Below are 18,268 nucleotides of genomic sequence, written 5' to 3'. Positions count from 1 at the left end.
TGCCTTCCTGTTTTTGCCACCAAAGTGGATAACCTCGCATTTATCCACATTATACTGCATCTGCCCAATCGCCCAACCTGTCCAAATCGTACAGGAGTTTCTCTGCATCCTCCTCACAGCACACGTCCACCCAGCTTTGTGTCGTCTGCAAACTTGGAGATATTACATTTAGTTCCCTCGTCTAGATCATTAATATATATTTTGAATAATTGGGGTCCTAGCACCGATCCCTGCGGTACCCCACTAGTCACTGCCTGCCACTCGGAAAAAGACCCGTTTATTCCAACTCTTTGCTTCCTGTCTGCCAACCAGTTTTCTATCCAAGTCAGTACCTTACCCCCAATCCCTTGTGCTTTAACTTTGCATGCTCATCTCTTATGCGGGACCTTATCGAAAGCCTTCTGAAAGTCCAAATACACCACATCCACTGGTTCTCCCTTATCTATTCTACCAGTTACATCCTCAAAAAATTCCAGTAGATTAGTCAAGCATGATTTACCTTTTGTAAATCCATGTTGACTTTGTCCGATCCTGTCACTGTTTTCCAAGTGCTCTGCTATTACATCTTTTATAATGGACTCCAGCATTTTCCCCACAACCGATGTCAGGCTATAATTCCCCGTTTTTTCTCTACCACCTTTTTTAAATAGTGGGGTTACATAGACAGGCTAAGTGAGTGGACAAGAACATGGCAAATGGAATATAATGTGGAGAAATGTGAAGTTACCCACTTTGGTAGGAATAGAAAAGCAGAGTATTTTTTAAATGGCGAGAGATTGGGAAATGTTGGTGTTCAGAGGGACCTGGGTGTCCTTGTACACGAATCACTGAAAGTTAACATGCAGGTACAGCAAGCAATTAGGAAAGCAAATGGTATGTTGGCCTTTATTACAAGAGGATTTGAGTTTAAGAGTAAAGACGTCTTACTGCAATTATATAGGGCCCTGGTGAGACCACACCTGGAGTATTGTGGACAGTTCTGGTCTCCTTACCTAAGGAAGGATATACTTGCCATAGAGGGAGTGCAGCGAAGGTTCACCAGACTGGTTCCTGGGATGGGGGGATTGTCCTATGAGGAGAGATTGAGTAGACTAGGCCTATATTCTCTAGAGTTTAGAAGAACGAGAGGTGATCTCATTGAAATATACAAAATTCTTACAGGGCTTGACAGGGTAGATGCAGGGAGGATGTTTCCCCTGGCTGGAGAGTCTAGAACCAGGGGTCACAGTCTCAGGATAAGGGGTCGGCCATTTAGGACTGAGACGAGGAGGAATTTCTTCACTCAGAGGGCGGTGAATCTTTGGAATTCTCTACCCCAGAGGGCTGTGGAGGCTCAGTCGTTGAGTATATTCAAGGCTGAGATCGAGAGATTGTTGGACTCTAGGGGAATCAAGGGATATGGGGATTGGGCGGGAAGCGGAGATGAGGTAGATGATCAGCCATTGAATGATCAGCCGAATGGCCTACTCCTGCTCCTAATTCTTATGTCCTTATTAATGAAGAGGCGACCAAAAGCTGGGTCAAAGTCATCAGTTTTGAAGGAGAGGTGGCGGGGCTTAGGGTGGGAATTCCAGAGTGTGGGGACGAAAGGGGGCTGAAGGCACGGCCGCCAATGCTGGGGTGATGGGGACACACGCTGGAGCAGCAGAAAGTCCAGGGGCAGTGGGGTGGGCGAGGGGGTTGCTGTAGGGCTAGCGGAGGTTACCAAGATACGTACATCATTTCTGATCAATGTGCAGTTCTTTCCATTCATCTGAGTGTCAAATGTCATTCAGCTTTTATGGACTGTTACTCCTAGGAGGGAATAGGAAAGGAGACAACAACAACCTGCATTTATATAGCACCTTTAACGTAGTAAAACGTCCTAGGGCGCTGCACAGGAGCGTAAATCAGTCAAAATTTTGACACCGAGCCTCACAAGGGAGATATTAGGGCAGGTGACCAAAAGCTTGGTCAGAGGTCGGTTTTAAGGAGCGTCTTAAAGGAGGAGAGAGAGGCAGAGACGTTTAGGAAGGGAATTTCAGAGCTCGGGGCCCAGGTGGCTGAAGGCACGGCTGCCAATGGTGGAGCGATGGAAATCAGTGAGGGGCACAGAGATCTCGGAGGGTTGTAGGGCTGGAGGAGGTTACAGAGATAGGGAGGGGGGGCAAAGCCATGGAGGGATTTGAAAACAAAGATGAATAAAATTGAGGCGTAGGCCAGCGAGCACAGGGGGTGAAGGGTGAACGAGACTTGGTGCGAGTTAGGACACGGGGCAGTGAGCACATGGGGTGATGGGTGAACGGGACTGGGTGCGAGTTAGGACACGGGGCAGTGAGCACATGGGGTGATGGGTGAACGGGACTGGGTGCGAGTTAGGACACGGGGCAGTGAGCACATGGGGTGATGGGTGAACGGGACTGGGTGTGAGTTAGGACACGGGGCAGTGAGCACAGGGGGTGATGGGTGAACGGGACTGGGTGTGAGTTAGGACACGGGGCAGTGAGCACAGGGGGTGATGGGTGAACGGGACTCGGTGTGAGTTAGGACACGGGGCAGTGAGCACAGGGGGTGATGGGTGAACGGGACTGGGTGTGAGTTAGGACACGGGGCAGTGAGCACAGGGGGTGATGGGTGAACGGGACTGGGTGCGAGTTAGGACACGGGGCAGTGAGCACAGGGGGTGATGGGTGAACGGGACTGGGTGTGAGTTAGGACACGGGGCAGTGAGCACAGGGGGTGATGGGTGAACGGGACTGGGTGTGAGTTAGGACACGGGGCAGTGAGCACAGGGGGTGATGGGTGAACGGGACTCGGTGTGAGTTAGGACACGGGGCAGTGAGCACAGGGGGTGATGGGTGAACGGGACTGGGTGCGAGTTAGGACACGGGGCAGTGAGCACAGGGGGTGATGGGTGAACGGGACTGGGTGTGAGTTAGGACACGGGGCAGTGAGCACAGGGGGTGATGGGTGAACGGGACTGGGTGTGAGTTAGGACACGGGGCAGTGAGCACAGGGGGTGATGGGTGAACGGGACTGGGTGTACGGGACTGGGTGTGAGTTAGGACACGGGGCAGTGAGCACAGGGGGTGATGGGTGAACGGGACTGGGTGTGAGTTAGGACACGGGGCAGTGAGCACAGGGGGTGATGGGTGAACGGGACTGGGTGTGAGTTAGGACACGGGGCAGTGAGCACAGGGGGTGATGGGTGAACGGGACTGGGTGTGAGTTAGGACACGGGGCAGTGAGCACAGGGGGTGATGGGTGAACGGGACTCGGGGCGAGTTAGGGCATGGGGCAGTGAGCACAGGGGGTGATGGGTGAATGGGACTGGGTGTGAGTTAGGACACGGGGCAGTGAGCACAGGGGGTGATGGGTGAACGGGACTGGGTGTGAGTTAGGACACGGGGCAGTGAGCACAGGGGGTGATGGGTGAACGGGACTCGGTGTGAGTTAGGACACGGGGCAGTGAGCACAGGGGGTGATGGGCGAACGGGACTGGGTGTGAGTTAGGACACGGGGCAGTGAGCACAGGGGGTGATGGGTGAACGGGACTGGGTGTGAGTTAGGACACGGGGCAGTGAGCACAGGGGGTGATGGGTGAACGGGACTCGGTGTGAGTTAGGACACGGGGCAGTGAGCACAGGGGGTGATGGGTGAACGGGACTCGGGGCGAGTTAGGACACGGGGCAGTGAGCACAGGGGGTGATGGGTGAACGGGACTGGGTGTGAGTTAGGACACGGGGCAGTGAGCACAGGGGGTGATGGGTGAACGAGACTTGGTGCGAGTTAGGACACGGGGCAGCAGAGTTTTGGATGATCTCAAGTTTACGTAGCGTGCAAGGTAGGAGGCCGGAGAGCATTGGAATAGTCAAGTCTGGAGGTAACCTGGGGGTCTTTGTGCATGAAACACAAACAGTTAACATGCAGGTACAGCAAGTAATCAAAAAGGTAAATGGAATGTTGGCCTTTATTGCAAGGGGGTTGGAGTATAAAAGCAGGGAAGTCCTGCTACAACTGTACAGGGCGTTGGTGAGACCACACCTGGAGTACTGCGTACAGTTTTGGTCTCCTTATTTAAGGAAGGATATACTTGCATTGGAGGCAGTTCAGAGATGATTCACTAGGTTAATTCCAGAGATGAGGGGGTTGACTTATGAGGAAAGGTTGAGCCGATACTCATTGGAGTTTAGAAGAATGAGAGGGGATCTTATTGAAACATATAAGATACTGAGGGGGCTCGACAAGGTAGATGCAGAGAGGATGTTTCCCCTCGTGGGGGAATCTAGAACTCGGGGGCACAGTTTTAGAATAAAGGGTCGCCCTTTTAGAAGTGAGATGAGGAGGAATTTCTTCTCTCAGAGGGTCGTAAATCAGTGGAATTCTCTGCCCCAGAGAGCCGTGGAGGCTGGGTCATTAAATACATTTAAGGTGGAGATTAGACAGATTTTTACAAGATAAGGGAGCGAAGGGTTATGGGGAGCGGGCGGGGAAGTGGCTTTGAGCCCAAGATCAGCCATGATCTTATTGAATGGCGGAGCAGGCTCGAGGGGCCAAGTGGCCGACTCCTGCTCCTATTTTCTTATGTTCTTATGTAACAAAAGCAAGGTTGAGGGCTTCAGCAGCAAGTAAGTAGAGGCGGGGTGGAGACGGGCGATGTTACGGAGGTGGAAGTCGGCGCTCTCGGTGATGGAGAGGATACGGGAAGCTCAGCTCAGGGTCAACTCAAGACACCAAGGTTGCGAACAGTCTGTTTTAGCCTCAGACAGCGGCCAGGGAGAGGGATGGCATCAGTGACTGGGGAACGGAGTTTGTGGAGGGGACCGAAGACAATGGCTTTAGGTAGAGGAAATCTCTGCCTCAATGCCATCCTGCATAGAAACATAGAAAAATAGGAGCAGGAGTAGGCCATTCGGCCCTTCGAGCCTGCTCCGCCATTCAATCTGATCATGGCTGATCCTCTATCTCAATACCATATTCCCGCTCTCTCCCTATACCCCTTGATGTAATAAAACTCACTACGCACTTGGTTCGAGTATAAAGCAAGGCTTTAATCAACTTGTTTCAGAACATGGAGGTCTAGTTATCTTTCACTAGTTCCTGTTTACAAAATGTCCTGGGCAAGCTGGGCCCACGCCCAAGTATTTATACTCCTTGGACGGCGCCACCAGCTGGCCGTCCAGTGTTATGATCCATGAAGAAAGACTCATGAAATAAGATTCATAACACCCCTTGATGCCTTTTGTGTCCAGAAATCTATCTACGTATCTTCTTCTTAAATATATTCAGTGACTTGACCTCCACAGCCTTCTGTGGTAGAGAATTCCACAGGTTCACCACCCTCTGAGTGAAGAAATTTCTCCTCATCTCAGTCCTAAGTGTCCTACCCTGTATCCTGAGACTGTGACTCCTGGTTCTAGAACCCCCCCCCCAGCCAGGGGAAACATCCTCTCTGCATCCAGTCTGTCTAGCTCTGTCAGAATTTTATACGTTTAACTCGAGTGAATACAGGCCTAGTCGACCCAATCTCTCCTCATACGACAGTCCCGCCATCCCACAAATCAGTCTGGTGAACCTTCGCTGCACTCCCTCTATGGCAAGTATATCCTTTCTTAGGTAAGGAGACCACAACTGCACACAGTACTCCAGGTGTGGTCTCACCAAGGCCCTGTATAACTATAGTAAGACATCCTTGCTCCTGTACTCAAATCCTCTTGCAATGAAGGCCAACATACCATTTGCCTTCCTAGATCCAGATGAATAGACACAGGGAGCAGGAGCAGGTGAAACAAACAGAGGACAAAGGACATCTCACCCACCAGGGTTCCATTCGATGGTGTTGTCAGTTGGCCCGGAGGACTGGTACTTATCAGAGTAACGAGCAATATCTGTGGAGACAACAACACATCAGCACAGTTTGCAGAAGCCCAGACAGCTGTCCCTCCGATCGCTGCATGTTGAACTAAACTGACCATTCCAGCTGTCAGTGTGAACCGCGTACTTCACCCAGCTCACGCACTGCCTTACCGTTACTGTTAATAGGTGCAACTGTTCACAGCCACACACCGCCCTGCAGAGCGAGTGACACAGAGCATAATACAGAGAGAATAGGCACCCGGTCAGAAGGTGACTGGTCCAGCACTGTGTCTGGGGGGTGCTGAGTGATTCTACAAGCAGGGTTCGAGAACCAGGATCCAGACTGAAACTCCCGTCTCGGCGCGAGCTGGAATCGGCGCAGGCTGGAATCGGCGCCGGCTGGAATCGCTGCCGACTGGAATCGCCGCCAACTGGAATCAAGCTTCGCCCAGCAGTCTCGGCGTGGTCTGCGAGTGGTGACCTGCTCCTGACCACAGCCGAGGACCCTTTCATTCACCAATGGTTAGGTCGTCTTTAGCGCCCGTGTCCCAAGGTTCATTTCTGTATCTGACCCGCTCACCGAGAACACTGGCCAACGCTGAGCAAACTCCCCCGCCAAACCCCCCGTCACTCACACACCAACACGCAGTCGCTCACATAGAGTTACGTCGAGTCTACAGCACAGAAACAGGCCGTTCGGCCCAACTGCTCCGTGCCGGTGTTTCTGCTCCACACCAGCCTCCTCCCGCCCCTCTTCATCGCACCCATTCAGCAAATGCACAGTACAACAGCAGATTCTTGATGTTTGCATCATCTAGTCTGTTTCTATTCCTGCATCTCTAATTTTGTTCAGTGCTTGTGTTAAGATTGCAATTATTGAAATTGAGCAGGCCCTCATTTATTCACTTTCCCCCTGGGCCTGGATTCCCACATTAAGGTTGGAAGATTGTCATGCTATATAACTGCTCTTGCTCTCGTGGATATTGGGGCCTTCCATCACCGCGCTCTTGGTAAGAATACAATCACTGCTTTTTGTTTTGGTGTTGGGGTTAATACTTGCAAATCACTTTGTCTGAAATCATTCTTTGGGAGGGGAAGTGAAATGGCTGAGAATTCAGGGCAGGCTCCAAACAAACATGTTGATTTCTTCCCAGTTCTGGTGATGGGGTCTATACCTAGAATCATCGAATGGTTACAGCATAGAAGGCGGCCATTCGGCCCGCCGAGCCCGTGCCGGCTCTCTGCAAGAGCACTTCAGCTAATCCCACTCCCCCGCCCTTTCCCCGGAGCCCTGCAAATTTCTTTCCTTCAGGTACTTATCCAACTCCCTTTTGAAAGCCACGATTGAGTCTGCCTCCACCACCCCGTCAGGCAGCGCATTCCAGATCATAAGCACTCGCTGCGTAAAAAAGTTTTTCCTCACGTCGCCTTTGGTGGTTCTGCCAATCGCCTTAAATCTGTGTCCTCTGGTTCTCGACCCTTCCGCCAATGGGAACAGTTTCTCTCCATCTACTCTGTCCAGTCCCCTCATGATTTTGAACACCTCGATCAAATCTCCTCTCAACCTTCTCTGCTCCAAGGAGAACAACCCTTAGACACTCACACACACAAACATGCACACACTCACTAACATGCACACACACAAACATGCACACACTCACTAACATACGCGCGCGCACACACACTAACACACACACTAACACACACACACTAACACACACACACTAACACACACACTAACACACACACTAACACACACACACTAACACACACACACAAACACACACACACAAACACACACACTAACACACATACACCAGACAACATCCCGGCTGTCGTGCTGAAGACTTGTGCTCCAGAACTAGCCGCGCCCCTAGCCAAGCTGTTCCAGTACAGCTACAACACTGGCATCTATCCGACAATGTGGAAAGCTGCCCAGGTATGTCCTGTCCACACAAAGCAGGATAAATCCAATCCGGCCAATTACCGTCCCATCAGTCTACTCTCAATCATCAGCAAAGTGGTGGAAGGTGTCGTCGACAGTGCTATCAAGCGGCGCTTACTCACCAATAACCTGCTCACCGATGCTCAGTTTGGGTTCCGCCAGGACCACTTGGCTCCCGGCCTCATTACAGCCTTGGTCCAAACATGGACAAAAGAGCTGAATTCCAGAGGTGAGTTGAGTGACTGCCCTTGACATCAAGGCAGCATTTGACCGCATGTGGCATCAAGGAGCCCTAGTAAAACTGAAGTCAGAGTCATAATGGCACAGAAGGAGGCCATTCGGCCCATCGAGTCCGTGCCGGCTCTCTGTAGAGCAATCCAGTCAGTCCCATTCCCCCGCTTTATCCCCGTAGCCCTGCAAGTTTATTTCCCTCAAGTGCCTATCCAGTCTCCCCTTGAAAACATCGAGTGTCTCCGCTTCCACCACTTCCATCGGCAGCGAGTTCCAGGTCCTCACCACTCGCTGCGTAAAAAAGTTTTTCCTCACGTTCCCCCCCCGTATCTCTTGCCCAAAACCTTAAATCTGTGTCCCCTCATCCTTGTACCATCAACTAGTGGGAACAGCCTTTCCCCGTCTAGCCTATCCAAACCCTGTCATAATCTTGTCCACCTCTATCAAATCACCCCTCAACCTCCTTTGCTCTAATGAAAACAAATCCAGCTTCTCCAACCTGTCCTTGTAGCTAAGATCCCCCATCCCCGGAACCATTCTGGTAAATCTCCTCTGCACCCTCTCAAGGGCCTTCACATCCTTCCTAAAGTGTGGTGACCAGAACTGGACGCAATACTCCAGTTGTGGCCTAACCAGCGCTTTATAAAGGTTCAGCATCACTTCTCTACTTTGTACTCAATACCTCTATTTATGAAGCCCAAGATCCCATATGCTTTGCCAACCACTCTCTCAATATGTCCCGCCACCTTCAGGGACCTATGCACATTAACTCCCAGGTCCCTCTGTCCCTGCACACTCTGTAAAACTCTGCCATTAAGTGTATATTGCCTCTCCCTGTTCCTTCTGCCAAAATGCATCACCTCACACTTCTCTGTATTAAATTCCATCTGCCACTTGTCTGCCCATTCTGCTAGCCTTTCTATGTCCTGTTGCAGTCGATTGGTATCATCCTCACTGTTTGCCACACCCCCAAGTTTGGTGTCATCGGCAAATTTAGAAATTCTACTCTGTATTCCAATATCCAGGTCATTTATATATATCAAAAAAGCAGTGGCCCCAGCACTGACCCTTGAGGAATACCAGTGTCTACCATCCTCCAGTCTGAAAAACAGCCATTTACCACAACTCGCTGTTTTCTGTCCTTAAGCCAATTCCTTATCCAAGCTGCCACTGACCCACCTATTCCATGAGCCTCAATTTTGTTAACCAGCCTTCTATGTGGTACTTTGTCAAATGCCTTCCTAAAATCCATGTAGACAACATCCATTGCATTCCCTTTATCAATCCTCTGTTACTTCATCAAAAAAATTCACTTAGATTAGTCAAACACGATCTGCCTTTTACAAATCCGTGTTGGCTCTCCTTAATTAGCTTAAACCTCTCCAAGTGCCTGTTAATTTTTTCCTTGATTATTGTTTCTAAAACTTTACCCACCATTGATGTTAAACTGACCAGCCTGTAAACATAGAAACATAGAAGATAGGAGCAGGAGTAGGCCATTTGGCCCCTCGAGCCATTCAATGCGATCATAGCTGATCAGCCAAATTCAGTACCCTGTCCCTGCCTTCTCCCCATATCCCTTGATCCCTTTAGCCTTAAGAAATATATCCAACTCCTTCTTGAATATATTTAATGAATTGGCCTCCACTGCCTTCTGTGGTAGAGAATTCCACAGGTTCACCACTCTCTGGGTGAAGAAATTCCTCCTCATCTCTGTCCTAAATGGCTTACCCCTTATCCTTAGACTGTGACCCCTGGTTCTGGACTCCCCCGCCATCGGGAACATCCTTCCTGCATCCAGTCTGTCCAGTCCGGTTAGAATTTCGGGAGCCGCAAGCCTACATTTCGTTGTACTGCACTTGTGCACTAACAATGACAATAAAGTTGATTATTATTATTATTCTAAACTCCAGCGAGTATAAGCCTAATCGATCCAATCTCTCCTCATACGTCATTCCTGCCATCCCAGGTATCAGTCTGGTGAATCTTCGCTGCACTCCCTCCATGGCAAGAACATCCTTCTTCAGATAAGGCGACCAAAACTGCACACAGTTACCAGGATTGTCCTTACACCCTTTCGTGAACAATGGTGTCACATTTGCCACTTTCCAATCCTCAGGCACCTCCCCCGCATCTAGGGAAGATTGGAAAATTATGGCAAGCCCTTCCGCTCTCTCCTCCCCCAATTCCCTTAGCAACGGGAATCAGGAGGAAAAACTCTCCACTGGCTGGAGTCATACCCAGCACAAAGGAAGATGGTTGTGGTGATTAAAGGTCAATCATCACAGCCCCAGGACATCGCTGCAGGAGTTCCTCAGGGCGGTGTCCTAGGCCCAACCATCTTCAGCTGCTTCATCAATGACCTTCCCTCCAACATAAGGTCAGAAATGGGGATGTTCGCCGATGACTGCACAGTGTTCAGCGCCATTCACAACTCCTCAGATAATGAAGCAGTCCATGCCTACATGCAACAAGACCTGGACGACGTTCAGGCTTGGGCTGATAAGTGGCAGATAACATTTGCGCCACACAAGTGCCAGGCAATGACTATCTCCAACAAGAGAGAGTCTAACCACCGTTAAATGGCATTACCATCACCGAATCCCCCACCATCAACATCCTGGGGGTCACCATTGACCAGAAACTTAACTGGACCAGCCACATAAATACTGTGGCAACAAGAGCAGGTCAGAGGCTGGGTATTCTGCGGCGAGTGTCTCACCTCCTGACTCCCCAAAGCCTTTCCACCATCTACAAGGCACAAGTCAGGAGTGTGATGGAATACTCTCCACTTGCCTGGATGAGTGCAGCTCCAACAACACTCAAGAAGCTCGACACCATCCAGGACAAAGCAGCCCGCTTGATTGGCACCCCATCCATCACCTTAAACATTCACTCCCTCCACCACCGGCGCACCGTGGATGCAGTGTGTACCATCTACAAGATGCACTGCAGCAACTCGCCAAGGCTTCTTCGGCAGCACCTCCCAAACCCGTGACCTCTTCCACCTAGAAGGACAAGGGCAGCAGGCGCATGGGAACACCACCACCTCCAAGTTCCCCTCCAAGTCACACATCATCCTGACTTGGAAATATATCGGCCGTTCCTTCGTCGTCGCTGGGTCAAAATCCTGGAACTCCCTCCCTAACAGCGCTGTGGGAGCACCTTCACCACACGGACTGCAGCGGTTCAAGAAGGTGGATCACCACCACCTTCTCAAGGGCAACTAGGGATGGGCAATAAATACCGGCCTCGCCAGCGACGCCCAGATCCCATGAATGAATAAAAAAATACGTGCACACTCTCACCCACGTGCGTGCATACACACACACTCGCACTAACACGCACAATAACACGCACACACTCTCACTAACACACTCAATAACACGCACGCACACACTCACTAACACAGTAACACGCACGCACTCACACTAACACACACAATACAATAACACGCACGCTCACTCACACTAACACACGCACACACTCACACACACAACACGCACGCACACACTCACTAACACAGTAACACGCACGCACTCTCACACTAACACACACGCACACACTCACACACACAATAACACGCACACACTAACACAGTAACACGCACGCACACTAACACACACAATACAATAACACGCACGCTCACTCACACTAACACACACACACACACAATAACACGCACGCACACACTCACTAACACACACAATACAATAACACGCACGCTCACTCACACTAACACACACGCACACTCACACAATAACACGCACACACTAACACAGTAACACGCACGCACACTAACACACACAATACAATAACACGCACTCTCACTCACACTAACACACACGCACACACTCACTCACACAATAACACGCACGCACACACTCACTAACACGCACGCACTCACACTAACACACACAATACAATAACACGCACGCTCACTCACACTAACACACGCACACACACACACAACACGCACACACTAACACAGTAACACGCACGCACACTAACACACACAATACAATAACACGCACGCTCACTCACACTAACACACACGCACACACTCACTCACACACAATAACACGCACGCACACACTCACTAACACAGTAACACGCACGCACTCACACTAACACACACAATACAATAACACGCACGCTCACTCACACTAACACACGCACACACTCACACACAATAACACGCACGCACACACTCACTAACACAGTAACACGCACGCACTCTCACACTAACACACGCACACACTCACACACACAACACGCACACACTAACACAGTAACACGCACGCACACTAACACACACAATACAATAACACGCACGCTCACTCACACTAACACACACACACACACACACAATAACACGCACGCACACACTCACTAACACACAATACAATAACACGCACGCTCACTCACACTAACACACACGCACTCACACAATAACACGCACACACTAACACAGTAACACGCACGCACACTAACACACACAATACAATAACACGCACTCTCACTCACACTAACACACACGCACACACTCACTCACACAATAACACACACGCACACACTCACTAACACGCACGCACTCACACTAACACACACAATACAATAACACGCACGCTCACTCACTAACACACACACACACACACACACAACACGCACGCACTCTCACACTAACACACACAATACAATAACACGCACGCTCACTCACACTAACGCACGCTCACTCACACTAACACACACGCACACTCACACAATAACACGCACGCACACACACAGTAACACGCACGCACACTAACACACACAATACAATAACACGCACTCACTCACACTAACACACACGCACACACTCACTCACACACAATAACACGCACGCACACACTCACTAACACGCACGCACTCACACTAACACACACAATACAATAACACGCACGCTCACTCACACTAACACACGCACACACACACACAATAACACGCACACACTAACACAGTAACACGCACGCACACTAACACGCACACACTCACTCACACAATAACACGCACGCACACACTCACTAACACAGTAACACGCACGCACTCACACTAACACACAATACAATAACACGCACGCTCACACTAACACACGCACACACTCACTAACACACAATAACACGCACGCACACACTCACTAACACAATACAATAACACGCACGCACTCACACTAACACACAATAACACGCACGCACACACTCTCGCACTAACACACAATAACGCACATACACTCTCACACTAACACGCACGCACTCACACTAACACAATAACACGCACGCACACACTAACACACACAATAACATGCACACTCACACTAACACACACAATAACACGCACGCACACACTAACACACACAATAACATGCACACTCACACTAACACACACAATAACACGCACGCACACTCTCACACTAACACGCACATCCATCTTGCACAAAACCCTTGCAACTGGGAACCTGAGCTGAGTCCTCCTCCCCATGTGTCAGTCCTGGATGCCTCCCCTTGCCTGTCTGGGGAGCTGGTCACCGAGTTCCAAATCAGCCTTCACACCCCCCCACAAGGTGCTATTTAGTGATGGTGCGGCCAAGGGCCCCTCACTGGTACGCGTGACAGGGCCGCGTGGCCGCGCGGGACACACACACCGAACACTCGCGGTACCTTTCTTTGGTGCTGCAGGTTTGACGTAGTACGGCAGACTCCTCATGGCTCCCCGCAGCTCCTGCTTCAACGCCAGCATGTACTCGGCCTCCTCGCCCGACTGCAGGGGCACTGCCTTGAACTCTAGGGCCTGAGACACGGAGAGGGTCAGAGGGGAAACAGCACTGAACTGGGGTGAGGACGTCCCCAATCCTCGGGAGGACAATCTCCCCAGACACCGGGCGCAGAACGTCCCCTGACCCCCCCCCCCCCCCGGAGACAGACACTCCTTACCCCCTCTGACCCTCATTACAGACCTCCCCCACACTCTGGGTACACAGCACTCGACCCCCCCGGGCACTGGCCATCAAAGCCCCCTCTGACGCTGTTACCCACTAATCTACTCTCAGACACGCTCTCTGCCCCTCTTATTCCCTTTTTTAGTCCTCCTCTGTACTTTCTGTATTCAGCCTGGTTCTCTGTTGTATTATGAACCTTACATCTGTCATAAACCTCCTTTGATTGTTTCATTTTAATCTCTATCTTCAGTCATCCGGGAAGCTCAAGCTTTAGATTCCCTTCCTTTCCCCCTCGGGGGGGAATGTGTCTATTCTGTATCCAAACCATCTCATAATAACATAAGAATTAGGAGCAGGAGTCGGCCATTCGGCTCCTTGAGCCTGCTCCGCCATTCAATAAGATCATGGCTGATCATCGACCTCAACTCCGATCTCCATACCCCTTGATTCCCCTAGAGTCCAAAAATCTATCGATCTCAGCCTTGAATATACTCAAAGTCTCAGCACTCACAGCCCTCTGGGGCAGAGAATTCCAAAGATTCACCACCCTCTGAGTGAAGAAATTCCTCCTCATCTCAGTCCTAAATGGCCGACCCCTTATCCTGAGACTGTGACCCCTGGTTCTAGACTCTCCAGCCAGGGGGAAACAGCCTCTCAGCATCTACCCTGTCAATCCCCCTCAGAATCTTGCATGTTTCAATGAGATCACCGCTCCTTCTTCTAAACTCCAGAGAGTATCGGCCCAGTCTACACAATCTCTCATCATAGGACAGCCCTCTCATCCCAGGGTTCAATCTAGTGAACCTTCGTTGCACCGCCTCCAAGGCAAGTATATCCTTCCTTAGATAAGGAGACCAAAACTGTGCCCAGTACTCCAGGTGTGGTCTCACCAAGGCCCTGTACATTTGGAGCAAGACTTCCTTACTCTGAAACTCCAACCCTCTCCACCTTGAAGGCCTCCCATTTTGCCTGCAATCTTCGATTCCTATCCACCCGGGCCAGGTCCCTTTTCAACTCGCTGAAATTAGCCCTCCTCCAGTTGAATATTTTTACACTTGATGTTACCTTGTCCTTTACTCGAAACCTAATATTGTGATCACAAGCGTGGGGCCACCCACTTTGGACTAAGAAAGATCGATCAGAGTATTATCTAAATGGCGAGAAGCTGGGAACCGCGGAGGAGCCGAGAGATTTAGGGGTTCAAGTACAGCAATCGCTAAAAGCTGGTGGGCAGGGTCAAAAAATAATCAAAAAGGCAAATTTATATAGATAATACAGATAGACATAAAAGATCCAGTGGCTCTATTCAAAGAAGTTCAGGAAGTTCTCCCAGTGTCGTGACCAATATTTAATCCCTCAACCATCATCACTAAAAGACAAATTATCTGGTAATTGTCACGTTGCTTTTTGTGGGATCTTGCTCTGTTGCAAATTGGCTGCCGCATTTGCTACTTTACAACAGTGACTAGACTTTGAGCCTGTTCATCGACAGCAAACAGTGTTTGGCATCACGACGCGCACCCCGCTACAAGGCTGCCTGGGCCTTTATCTCAAATCTCAAGGTGAGAGGTTGTGTAGAATGGGCCGATACTCTCGGGAGTTTAGAAGAATGAGAGGTGATCTCATTGAAACATACAAGATTCTGAGGGGGATTGACAGGGTAGATGCTGAGAGGTTGTTTCCCCCTGGCTGGAGAGTCTAGAACCAGGGGTCGCAGTCTCAGGATAAGGGGTCGGCCATTGAGGACTGAGATGAGGAGGAATTTCTTCACTCAGAGGGCGGTGAATCTTTGGAATTCTCTGCCCCAGAGGGCTGTGGAGGCTCAGTCCTCGAGTATATTCAAGGCTGAGATCGAGAGATTGTTGGACTCTCGGGGAATCAAGGGATATGGGGATCGGGCAGGAAAGTGGAGTTGAGGTCGATGATCAGCCATGATCTTATTGAATGGCGGAGCGGGCTCGAGGGGCCGAATGGCCGACTCCTGCTCCTAATTCTTATGTTCTTATGTTGAAAGGCTGGAATACACAGGGGAGGCGGCGATGCTTCAGTTGTACCGAGCTCTGGTCAGACCCCGCCTGGAGTAACTGGGTTCAGTTCTGGGCCCCGCCCCTCAGGAAGGAGATCTTGTCCTCGGAGAGGGGGCAGCGCAGATTCACCAGAATGATACCCGGGGGGCTAAAAGGGTTAAACTCCGAGGACAGGTTGCACAGACTAGACTTGTATTCCCCCGAGTTTAGAAGATTAAGGGGCGATCTAATCGAGGTGCAGTTTCAGCTTTGGACGTGATCAGGAAACGGGGCCCAAAAATGTGCTTGAAATTGCGCTGGTTGGGGATAGGCTGCAAGGCGCCGCTAAAATTCATTTGCGTAAACACCAACGTAAAACCTTCAATGAACCAGCGCTATCGGGCAGCGTAATGGGACGCAATCGTTACTTTTTACTCCCCATTATAAAGTATTGCTTGATGTCTTCATGAGTGGTAATATGGGGCACTTTTATTAATTCAGCAAAAATAAGCATTTGTAACAAGGGCGTCCAGTCCACCACCTGTGAGCATGATTTCAAGTCACTGAATATGACTTTAAAAAAATCTATTCTGAAGGTTAGGCGAGGCTCTGGTTACCCCCTCAGCCCCCCACCCCGGGCGCGGCGCGGTCTCTCACCGGGTAGAGCGGCGGTGGCTGCAGGGTGGGAGGGGGCAGCGTCTCCCCTTTCCCGATCCCCACTACCTCCACATTGAAGGTCATTTGCCCCCGGCCTCGTCCTCGGCCGCTCATCGTCGCCGGGTCCTCACTCCATGCCTAGGGTGGGGGGGGAAAGAAGCAGCAGCATTAGAGTGAGCCATCACATCCAGCAAAGCCTCCGACCGCCCTCCCCTCACCCGGGAAACCCCCGACCGGCCCGAGAGACCCCCGACCGCCCGAGAGACCCCCCGACTGCCCTCCCCTCACCCAGGAGACCCCCGATCGGCCCCGAGAGACCCCCCGACCACCCTCCCCTCACCCAGGAGACCCCCGATCGGCCCGAGAGACCCCCTGACCGCCTTCCCCTCACCCGGGAGACCCCCGATCGGCCCGCGGGACCCCCGACCGCCCTCCCCCTCACCCGGGAGACCCCCCGACCGGGCCCCGAGAGACCCCCGACTGCCCTCCCCTCACCCGGGAGACCCCCGACCGGCCCGAGAGACCCCCGACCACCCTCCCCTCACCCAGGAGACCCCGACCGGCCCGGGACCCGAGAGGACCCCCGACCCACCCTCCCTCACCCAGGAGACCCCCGATCGGCCCGAGAGACCCCCTGACCGCCCTCCCCTCACCCGGGAGACCCTCGATCGGCCCGCGGGACCCCCGACTGCCCTCCCCTCACCCGGGAGACCCCCGACCGGCCCGAGAGACCCCCGACTGCCCTCCCCTCACCCGGGAGACCCCCGACCACCCTCCCTCACCCAGGAGACCCCCGACCGGCCCAAGACACCCCCGACCGCCCGCCCCACGCCCGGAGACCCCCGACCGGCCTCCCCTCACCTGGGAGACCCCCAACCGCCCTCCCCTCACCCAGAGACCCCCCGAACTGGCCCAAGACACCCCCGACCGCCCGCCCCACGCCCGGGAGACCCCCGACCGGCCCAAGAGACCCCTGACCACCCTCCCCTCACCCGGGACACCCCCAACCAGCCCGAGAGCGCGCCGGCCGACCTCCCTCGCCCGGAAGACCCCCGACCGCTGTTGGAGGTGCCGTCTTTCGGATGAGACGTTAAACCGAAGCCCCGTCTGCCCTCTCGGGTGGATGTAAAGATCCCACGGCCACTACTGGAAGAAGAGCAGGGGGAGTTCTCCCCGGTGTCCTGGGGACAATATTTATCCCTCAACCAACATCACTAAAAACAGCCCTCAACCAACATCACTAAAAACAGATTATCTGGTCATTATCACATTGCTGGTTGTGGGAGCTTGCTGTGCGCAGATTGCCCGCCGGTTTCCCAAATTACCACCCGGACTGAATTCAAACACTACTTCACAGTGGCTCTAAAGCGCTCTGGGCCGCCTCCGCTCACCGGGCCCGGACTCCCGGCTCTGGGCCTAACGCCGGCCCGAGGCCTCGGGCTCCCGCATCGCACACACCCGGAGACAGGGCAGAGTCTCAGTGTGACGGGGTCTGGGTGTTATGACGGGGTGGGCGGGGTCTCAGTGACGGAGTGGGCGGGCTGGGCGGGGTCTCAGTGACGGGCTGGGCGGGGTCTGGGTGTATGACGGGGTGGGCGGGGTCTCAGTGACGGGGTGGGG

At 52.1% G+C, this 18,268-nt stretch overlaps 1 protein-coding gene across 1 annotated transcript in view; it reads right to left on the bottom strand.

Annotated features, from left to right (window-relative positions):
* Positions 1–18,158, bottom strand: part of polr3glb (RNA polymerase III subunit GL b) — an 88,177-nt gene extending 70,019 nt beyond the window's left edge. The window contains exons 1-4 of the mRNA XM_085978771.1: positions 18,040–18,158; positions 16,649–16,786; positions 13,708–13,837; positions 5,799–5,867 (exon numbers count right to left, since the gene is read on the bottom strand). Coding sequence (XP_085834897.1) covers positions 5,799–5,867; positions 13,708–13,837; positions 16,649–16,762 — 313 coding nt within the window. The 5' untranslated portion in view covers positions 16,763–16,786; positions 18,040–18,158. The remainder of the gene's footprint in view (positions 1–5,798; positions 5,868–13,707; positions 13,838–16,648; positions 16,787–18,039) is intronic.
* Positions 18,159–18,268: the final 110 nt, after the last annotated feature.

Source organism: Somniosus microcephalus, unplaced genomic scaffold (genome assembly GCF_052327205.1).
Source record: "Somniosus microcephalus isolate GS21.2 unplaced genomic scaffold, FLI_Smic_1.0 unresolved_chr7, whole genome shotgun sequence".
Classification (NCBI taxonomy): Eukaryota; Metazoa; Chordata; class Chondrichthyes; order Squaliformes; family Somniosidae; genus Somniosus; species Somniosus microcephalus.
This window is presented reverse-complemented; position numbering and strand designations above follow the sequence as displayed.